This window comes from Sparus aurata, chromosome 6 (assembly GCF_900880675.1).
Source record: "Sparus aurata chromosome 6, fSpaAur1.1, whole genome shotgun sequence".
Classification (NCBI taxonomy): domain Eukaryota; kingdom Metazoa; phylum Chordata; class Actinopteri; order Spariformes; family Sparidae; genus Sparus; species Sparus aurata.
In genome coordinates this window covers 8,695,710-8,706,138 of record NC_044192.1, presented here as the reverse complement: position 1 = coordinate 8,706,138, position 10,429 = coordinate 8,695,710, and the positions used below count along the sequence as shown (strand labels likewise).

Here is a 10,429-nt window from a genome sequence, read left to right as displayed (position 1 = left end):
TCAGTGTATGCAGCCATTCAAAGAATACCTCTGAGTCAGTCACAGTGGTGAGAATTAAACCATTCCAAAGCAGTCTTATCAAAGTCTCAGAGAGCACGTGGTGGATCAGACGAGGACGGCGTGGACGACGTGTTGCAAAGTGAAATATTAAAGCACAGGGCCTTCTAATGAAGTTGTAATGTTTATTTTCGACTGTGGTTAAAAATCTGTCAAATTCTGATGTATGAATTTCAATAACCAACTGACTTGCTGGATAACTGACTTTAGGAGCTGCTCGGGATCTTTGCCAACTGGTTAATCTGCCTTGATGGCGTTAGCATTCGTATAGATTATTCTGAAACGATACCCGGCCCAGTAAACAACACAAACACACTCACACGCACACACGCACACGGGAAAAACTACAAACACACACTGTTCACATTCGCAGTCAGAATCATTTTGTCCTCTAGCTGCTCTCCTCTCCCCGACTTAAGTCGCTTCCTCCGCCATGAATCCACAGAGGCTGCAGCTGATCACACTGATTTATACGCACCAGCAGACACTCTTCATCATAATTAATAACCCTGCAGTTCAAAGCTCTCGATTACTGAAACACAGGAGAGCTGCAGGCTGCACACTGCAGCTTAGAGCATCCATGCAACCATCACACACACACACGCACGCATGCACACACGCACGCACATATGCACACACAAAGCTCACAAGTTAAAAAGCTCTTGGCTGTTAAACCATGAGAGACTTGCTGAGCCTGACAGATTTAACCCTGCTCAGGATTAACCCATAAAATTATCTTGGTGCCCAGGCTGTCGCCTCCGAGAAAGAGGAAAAAAAGCAACAAAGAAAATAGAGCAGGGATTTTTTTCTTCTCTCGGTCACGAATCAGAACGCTTCGCAGCTTTGTTCTCTTCTCATTGGCCACGTGTGCCAACAGTTGTGATCTTTCATCGACCCGTCAGGCAGCAAGTCACATCAGGGTTAATAGATGCGTGTTAAGAGTTTAAATCTCCACAACATGCAGGAGGAAAAGCAGCAGGCTGAGAGAAAAGAACTGATGAAAGGTATTAAAAAGAAAGAGCGGAAAGAGATTAAGATGAAGGGAAAAAAGCCACAGCAGAAGGAGGAGGAAGCACATAGAAACAGAAACAGCGTGAGGTTGGAGATGGAAACTGATGACGCGATCAGAAACACGAGTCTGCAGGTTCATTTTTAGATCTTTTAGATGGTTTTCAGTCACAGCATAAAGCCGGACATATTCTATATTTTACTCTTTGTCAACATGTATAATGAAGAGACCAAAACTAACAAAACTAATAATGTGTTCGACTGTCTCTCAAAACTGTGTCTAGCTGTATGCTGAACAGCAGGTTAAATGTTTCCTACTGCTTCCAGTCTTTACGCTACGTGAGGCACACCAGATTTTATTCTACATATTCTGTTTTTTTCCTCCTTCTTATCATCGTTATTGTTATGATTATTATTGTCATCATCATAATACAAATTTTATTCAATAATAACTATTTGCCATTACTCTCGTGGAGTCTCCAAGCAAAAGATTTTCACACGAGTGTACTTGTACAACCAGAGAGACAATAAAGCATCTTGAATCTTGACTGACATTCACCTTCTCATCTCACTTGCAGACGGAAAGAGAATGACTGTTTTTCCTGATATTTAACAGACAGTGAGATTAGTGGAGCTTTGTTGGGCTTGGTTCTATTCTCAAAGCTCAAAGCTAGCTTGGCGTCAATATTAACCGATTAAAGAAAAATACGACTAAATATCTTTCGACGTGAATGTGAAGTGCTGAGCAGAAATGTTGACATTCTAATCCTGATTCAGTATTTTTGCTGCTAAGTGGTTGTTTCAATGCCGTCCAAAGTCAGTGAACTGTTGGACACATTTACTTTATGAAATATCATATAATGTATATCACCACATCAGTTCCAGCTTTATGTAAATTATTTTCTTGTTTTTTTAACAGCTCAGATTATATTCAGATATTTGAGATTAGCTGAGGATGTGCAGACACCTGCTGATGATAGAAACAGTGTGTAGGATTTAGTGTTGGTGAGTCATGCAGCATTCAGTGTTTCATGCAGATCAAACAGAGAAAAGAGAGTCCAGCCGGGTGAAGCGAGGTGTTAGCTGGCCTCCCGTCACCGACTCACTGCCTGCAGTAGAGGAAGAAGCAGCAGCAGCTGGGGGCGGAGCCCCGGCCGAGTTGGTGAGAGAGGAGGAGGCGCTAAGCCCTACGTGGGTGGGGCTAGAGAGAGTTTTGGCTGCAGTGGCATCATTGTGCTGGCTGACGACGGACGGCTGGCGGCGCAGGGCACCGGGGACCGGCGCCTGGCCCGTCTGGAAGGTATAGACCACATCCATCTGAAGGAAGGACAGCCATAACATACTGTTAGATAGCAGAAAGACAGAGCGAGGAGACAGGGCAGAAATAGGAAAGACTTCTGGAGAGGTTAGAAAGAGATTTAAAGAAGCTTGATGGAAAAGTTTTTTGGTTTTGAAGGTCGGTTATCATATTTCATGTATTAAATGCAGCACAAACCAGACAGGAGAAGTAGTTCAGATTCAGAAGCCAGGTTGAGAGTAAATGAAGGAACACTGATGCTATTCTGGAGGGGTGATGCATTAAATCAGGGCAGTAGTGAATGAGAGATGAGTTGATGTACATCAGCCATCAATGAAACTCAGTGTTAACCACATAAAATACCCAGATTAAGATCAGGTGTCAATACTAGGTGAAGATGAAGTCATACCAGATTTAAATAATGCTACATTTAGGCTTAAAGACAGTAAGGAAGATTCTTGTATCTTTTAAAGGAGAATTAAAGTTCTACGTGTAGGATTTGGTAGCAGTATGTAATTCAAACTGCTATATTGTAGGCAACTGGACTTACTTCAGTTTCTTAACGTTTCAGTTTCACCTCTCATCACAAGAGAACTGAAGACGCCTCTCGGATGAGAGGTGAAATGTCTTCGAGAAGTCCAGTTGCCTATGATACAGCGCTTATTAAACAACCCATTTTCCCATAGAATCATCTACACAGTAGTGAAGTGTTCTGTAGCAGACAGACATTAACATCAAATTGAAAGAAAGAAGGTACACAGAAGAACATGACAGAGCAAAGACAAGAAGAAGTGGACGTGTCGCGATGAGCAGAGGACAGTCTGAGAGAAGAACCACTGTGAGAGAAAGCTGTCACTTAGTGAAAGTCCAGAAGAAGCTCTGATAGAACGAAGGGATGAAGGAAGTAACAGTACAATGAATAAAGAGCTTTTGAATCAGACTGAAAGCACTTTGAGAGTAAAAGACAGGAGGGAGAGGAGAAACTGTGTCACTTTGAATGACTGATAAAGTTTCGGCAGCGAGGTGCTGCTTGTACCAATTATTCCCCCACTGTGTTTGACTGTCGAGGCGTTGAGCGGCACAACGCTGCCCACCAGGATTAGAGAGGAGGAGGACAGGAAGAGGAGCGTGGAGAGATAAGAACCTAATTAGCTTGCAGCCTTTCGTTGCCTCCCCCTCGATCCTCCCATCCTCCCATCCCAGGAGGATGACAGACTGATATTACAGATACACAGACATGAAGAGAAAGGAGAGAGCTTCCCCTTCTCTTTCCAGTGTGTCTGATATTTGGGAGAGAAGAGGTCAAGAGCTTTATTTCTGTTTCTGCTCGCATCACGTCCTTCTTTCATGGCGCTCTGCAGCTTGGAGGAGTCACTAAGGTTATTTTCCGACACTCCACAATTCAGCATCATGGTTTCCACCTTAAGTCAAATCGAGCCTGCATCCGCTTTCCATTTAGTGGCTTCTGATCATATCATATGACCCCAATCAGCAGATGGAGTTGCAACGTTGCAATGGAATTGTAGATGTTTAAATTTACATTTCTTTCTGAACACTTTCAGGACTTCATACAGCTAGTAGAGATTTGTCTTTTTCTGGTTAAGAGACTCAGCTTTTAAACTTGCAGTAACTCACTTTTGGCCAGTTGGAGGCAGCAGAAATGTGTTTGACGGAATGACACTGACATATTGTCCGCTTTCAAGTTGATATGGTAATCTTATTTATTTATGCATTCGGCAGTCAAGGAGCAACGTAATCATAAATTATGGAACATTATCTTTTGTAAATTTTAAAGGCTGCCTTACAGTAAAATCATGTCATTTTCTGAATTAATATCCATTACTAATGATTATTTAATTAAATTAATCACATTGTTTAAGCAATTTCTCAGAGTAACAGAAGTCATCCTTATAATATTGAAAAATCCACTGTGTTCACAAGCAAGCCTGTAACTGTATGTGTCTGCTGTTGGGGGGGGAGCAGGTAGAATTAAGTGGGTTCATAGAGCTTCCTCTCTGGAAACAGCTGCTTGAGGCGGCCAAAAAAGGCATTATGAGTGCACCGAAAATGAACCATAACAGTTAAGTTACCATCCAGGCAGCTTAACAATGAGCTGAAGCTCCATCAAGCTGAGGGGAGCTGCAGATTCAAGTAAAACCTTTAGATTCATCATTACAAGCAAACCCCTTTAAAATATCACATTGTTATAGCAGGACGAAATTAATAGTGAGTATGATTGTTGCAGAAACACACTTAAGTATCAGAAAAAGATATTAATAAGTGTTTCTGGAAAGGTCACATTTGAATAAAATATTAGAAACGGCAGAGAAGTCTTATATTTCTGTCAGTTAGAGTCGTTAAGAGTTTTCTGAGTCTGTGTGAGGAGGCAGAGAACATAAACTCAAGAGGACAAAGCAGAAAAAGATATTAGTTGTTATCAATTCAGACGTGTTTACCTTCCGGCAAAAATCTGAACAAGTTAGTCCACCGCTGACAGGAAAACACCTGACCTCTCCAACCCACTGTGTGTGTGTGTGTGTGTGTGTGTGTGTGTGTGTGTGTGTGTGTGTGTGTGTGTGTGTGTGTGTGTGTGTGTGTGCGCGCATGAGAGACGGATAGAGAAAGAGAGAGAGAGAGCAGAACGTTGGCTGCTGTTACTGTAGGTGGGTGTTAGCATCAAGGCTAATGAACCCCATAGGGACAGAATGGGACTGCTTGTGGACATGCTAATGCTCAGAGAATGCTGATCTATCCTGTAGGAGGATGTTAACACACACACACACGCACACACACACACACACACACACGCACACACACACACACACACACACACACAGACACACACACACACACACACACACACACACACACACACATAGAGCAAAGTCCCAGACTGTGAGATGAGTCACAGGGGAAGAGCACCCTGTGAAGGTGCTGCTGTTTACCTCCGCTGACGAATAAAAATATCCAATAAGCTTTTTGTCCCACGCTGGATGCCATCTTTAATTTCTGTGCTTTAATAAAGTGGTTATGTACTGAAGCTCTCTAGCGGAGTGTGAAATTAACTAGACAGCAGTTCAAGTGTGTGTGTGTGTGTGTGTGTGTGTGTGTGTGTGTGTGTGTGTGTGTCACAAATTCCTTTTCCTGTTCCAGAGTTCAGGAGTTTCCTATGGAAGTACTCAAGAGTTAAAATTAGCTGAGTTCAGCGAAATGAATCCACACTAAAGTCATCCCAGATAATCCAAAATACATTTATATGCATTCAGTTACATTTAAATGGGGACATTTTATCAGCTGCCAAGTTTGGTTTATGTATAAAGATTTACACATGCTGCTTTCTCTCTCTCTCTCGGATAGGAAAACCATTGTGCAATCCATCATCATGTCCGAGCTTGACTTTGGAGACATCCTTCACTCTCATACTGCTCATTCCACCTTAAAACAACTTGCTGCAGTGAACCACTGAGCCCTGTGGCTCATTCACTGCATGATAGAGTGGGCTGGTCCTCAAAGGCAACAGGAAGAGAACGACTCTGTTTTTCATTTCTAAATGCCTCCTGCTGAAGCTGTCTCAGTGATTATAGTTTAATTTCTGTTCAAAATTAACACTACTGTTCATCAGAGCAGATCCCAGGACAGTTTAACACCAATTACCCCAGTAAATAATACATTTGGGAAGACTTCCTTCTAGTACCTGGCACCTTATAAATGCAATGAATTATAAAGGACTTTAAAACTCGACTGTCTCGTTGCGTTGAGTAACTTTAAATGATACATTTGGGTAATTTTAGAGATGTGCGTGATTGTTTGTGATTACTGTCTGCATGTGTTCAGGAGTGACTGGATGTGTTTTGTTGTGTCCCATCTCTTCTCCTGCTGTTCGGGATGAGGTCTGACAGCACTGTATCATGAAGCATTTGGTTTTTATTTATCATTTATTTACACGCCGTTTTTATTTCAGTATCTAACCCACAGAGAATCTACTTTGCTGAAAGGTTGTAGGACTTTTATCACTGATCTGTCACATTCATTAATCATGACTCGTTTTTCTCTTTGCTCCAAGGGATAACAGTGTTTGCTCCTCACTGGGGACCTGTGCCAAAACTACAGAAGCTAAAGTAAAAACAACACAGTGGAAATAAATATAAACTTTAGCAGTTTAACAGGGTAAAACGGGGCACGAGGCAGATCCCTTACTTCAACGCAATGGATGGGTGATAAATACTGTATGATAGTATTGTTTGATAATGACATTTGACGTGAACATCTTCCCGCAAATCCTGAATTTTGCAGGTTGACTTTGGTACTGTATGTCATGTTCAGTCAGTCTTTCATCGAATTGAGTGATCAGTCTTGCTGCCCCTCTGAGATGCTGTCTCGTCTGCTGTCTTCCACCATGACAGACACAGAATGACACCAGTAGTGTTGACCTCAGTCTGTCGGGTCGGACAGCTGGAGCTGTAATCATGTGATCTGACTGTTGTATGTGTGAAGATTAAAATCCAAGCAGGATCATTTGGTGTAGCTTTGACCTCTGAGTTTTTCCATTGACATTTAGCTTGGTAGGTTCCAAGTTTTCAGGAAACCATTCTAAACACTTGTTTTTTAGTTGTAGTAAAACTACAACTTTACAATATATTCTGTTGACTCATTTCTGCATCTTGAGTTAAAAAATGCTTGAGTTTTTGAAATACATTAGTCCAACATGGCAGACATTTACAATTATAAACTGAAATGTCTGTAGTGAATTAAGTTTCTGCTCATATTGATAAAACACAACAACTCTGCTGGGACAGTTCGACTCAGAGTTCAGTTATTCACCTCCCCTCAGTTCAGCCGACGTTTGTTTGACTTTGGGAGAGTGAACTTGAGGAGGAGGCTGAACTTGTTTTACAAGTCCAAAAAGAAACTGTTTTTGTTCCAGAGCCTCTTGTGTCACCATGGCAACTGATGTTTCCTGCAGCTCTCATTACACAATAGATGTTTGAGACAAGTTATTAACATAAACACAACCTGGGAACACCAAAAGTAAAGTTAGTGTTAAAGCTGGCAGTGTGCTGGGTTTCACAATGAGGCACGTCCGTCGTACCTGCGTCTGGATGCGGTTCAGACCTCTGAACCAGAGGATCTGGCCTCTCCTCAGCTCCATCTCAGCATGGTCGATCTCATCGGCGCCCTCCGTCAGCTCCTCCTCGTGGATCTCCTCCTTTGTGGTGCCGTGACCTGCCTCCTTCAGGAACTTCAGGTGGTGGGTGGGGATGGCCGAGATCAGCTGAGTTTGGGAAAGAAAATACAATCATTGTTTTGTTGAAGGGCCTCCCACTTAACTGGTTATTGTTGGTCCTACTTGGCCTGCGAAATTAGTTTTTTTATATTTTCCGTTGCGTATGGTAAAGAATAAATAAATAAAGTTGCATTATGGGAAATGTAGGATGCAGTGTGTTTCTCAGATTTTTGACTACTGCTTCCTTTTTTCTCCATTTAAAAAAAAAATCTCAGTCTCTTTTTTGTAGTGGTGAGATAAATCTACAGCGTGCCTCTTTAAGAGTGACGATGATCAACATCATGAATTAACTTCTGGCTGAATTTCAGTACTACCAAGCAATCATCCCCTTAAAGCTGTACTTAAGCTCAAATCTCAAAATACATGAATACTAGGGGAAAGTAAAAACATCACTTATTAAAACAAAGGCCAACACTATTTTGTGTAAACCTTTAACAACGCATTTTGTTTTGCTGATTTATTTTTATTACATTATGTTTACACATTCTATTCTATTATAAATCAAATACACATCTGATGTAATGGCCTGTTATGGCAGATTACCTGTGTAGTTTTACTGGCTTTTGTATTGTTGTTTGTAAATTGTTCAAATAAATAAGAGAGGAGTCCGACGCACCCAACTTCCTCCTGCAGCTGCACTTCAGCATTTTATGTACCCGTCACCTTCTCTCTCCCCCTGGTACTAACAAAAGGCGTTTTACCTATCAAATAAATCACAGACATCAGATCAGTCTGTCTCTGTCAGCGTCTTTCTGTCTCTCTGTTCTCAATCTCTGCCCTCCAACTGAACCCACCAGGCTTCTCACTTCTGAACTTTTCTTTTCTCTACATAATGTATGCTTTCTAAACGTATGTGTGAGTGTGTGTGTTAACGGGATCATGCATGAGACGGCGTGTTTGAGTGCGTGTGTGTATCCACTGAGGGACTGACACGCTGGGTTTGTTTTCCCCCTGTGCTCGTAAACAGGAGTCGCACTGCTTTCATGTGCTGAGCTCATTACCATGGCGATGGTTGTGATGGCAACCCTGCAGCAGCGCAAGTGTGACAGGCAACAGTTTGCTACCACAAACCTTATGTATCCACCTCTTCATCTTCTCCTCAGTACACGTTTAGTTCTCAGAACTCGGATTTTTCATTGTGATGCTGTTAGTTCAGAACAAATCATCAGTGGTTCTGGTTCTGGTCTCACCTGTCCCCACAGCAGCTCCCCTACACCGATGAACACACACCACAGCCACTGGTCGATGGTCAGAGCCGTGCACGAGAACGGCTTTCCTCCGAACTGGACAATGATGATCTAAGAAGGATAAGGAAACACAGGACAGGTCAGAAGATTAGCTGGACTTGAACTCCCGAAGCCAAGTTCTCAGTGACAAATTGAACTCTGCTACGGTCTTCAAGGAATAAAAGTCCGCATTTAAATGTTTCTTACAGTCAGTAAATCCTATTTACAGACCTAAAAGAACAATATACTGATCTACAAACAAGTAAAGTCTGTGTATCCAAAGCCTGATACTCCTGTTCCTCTGTACCACAGAGCTCCATTAAAAACACATCAGTGAGTCACACTGTTGCGCTGGGTGACATGTTCCTCCATTACAGTGAACACACTAATTTATTTTGACTCAATCCCACATCACAGTCCTGCTGCAGGAGAGCACCCAATGGGTATTTCGAAATCGCTGTATCAGATGATGATGTTGATGATAATGGTGATGATGATGATGGAGTTACCTGCAGGGCAAAGGTCCCGAGCACCACGCTGCAGAAGATGGGGTTCCTGTAGATGCCTTCGAACACGTTCCTCTCTCCGTGGATCTTCCTGGCGTTGATTTCGTTGAAGAGCTGCATCATGACGAACACGTTGAACACAATGGTGTAGTGCTCCGATGGTGGCGAGTGCAGGGGAGCGTTGCGGCCGCTGTCGATGTCGAAGAAATTCTCACCTGAGGTGCAATGAAGGAAAAGATTCACAAATCAAATCACATCTTAATATCCATGTATTTTCCCTGAAAAGGATTTGCATACAGAATTTTCAAAACAGAATTACAGTTTCAAAACTTTGAGATCGCACAAATCCGAACAAACAAACTGATGGTTTTTCCACTGATTTAACCGAGCAGGTACATTCTGCTCGAGTTTGTTGTATGGCTTGTCTGGTTTCTACAGTTTGAGTGAAGTGTTGTTTCACTCACCAGCGAAGAGCAGGGTGAAGATGATGATGAGCTGGTACACAGCGTGCCCCAGGATGTTTTTCATCATGGTCCTAGAAATGAGAGGCTTGTTGCGGCCGTAAGGTTTACGCAACAGCAGAGACTCAGTGGGCGGCTCGGTGGCCAGAGCGAGAGATGCCAGAGTGTCCATGATGAGGTTGACCCAGAGCATCTGGACGGCCTTCAGAGGAGAGTCCTGCAGGAGGAGGAGGAGAACTCAAGAGTTTAATTTACAGGGAGGAATGGAAATCTGAGTGAGCAAACAAATGATCAGCAAAAGCGACCAAAAACACGACTCCATCTTCTATCTAACCCTTGTGCAGTTAGTTCCCACCGGCTTCTCTCGTTTCTCTTCTGGCCTCAGTATGAGTGATACAGATTCGGGATAAGAGCAAAATCATATCAATTAATCAAATTAAATGATGCTCAACTTGCACAGACGCCTCTTTGACCCAGTTCATCTCCCTTTTACACAAAATTGCATCAACTCCAATATTCACCTCAGACTCCGAGTACACTCAGACCTCATGATGATGTGATGTCTGCAGCCTCTGATGGTGTCTGTCTGT

The 10,429-nt window shown here is 42.6% G+C and overlaps 1 protein-coding gene across 5 annotated transcripts in view; it reads right to left on the bottom strand.

Annotated features, from left to right (window-relative positions):
* Positions 1-10,429, bottom strand: part of LOC115583443 (plasma membrane calcium-transporting ATPase 1-like) — a 90,666-nt gene that overhangs the window by 10,067 nt on the left and 70,170 nt on the right. For 2 of the 5 annotated variants that reach the window (XM_030420298.1, XM_030420296.1), the window contains exons 16-20: positions 9,843-10,056; positions 9,382-9,593; positions 8,837-8,944; positions 7,452-7,634; positions 2,172-2,382 (exon numbers count right to left, since the gene is read on the bottom strand). In XM_030420298.1, coding sequence (XP_030276158.1) covers positions 2,172-2,382; positions 7,452-7,634; positions 8,837-8,944; positions 9,382-9,593; positions 9,843-10,056 — 928 coding nt within the window. The remainder of the gene's footprint in view (positions 1-2,171; positions 2,383-7,451; positions 7,635-8,836; positions 8,945-9,381; positions 9,594-9,842; positions 10,057-10,429) is intronic. The other 3 variants (XM_030420295.1, XM_030420297.1, XM_030420299.1) reach the window with 2 other exon arrangements.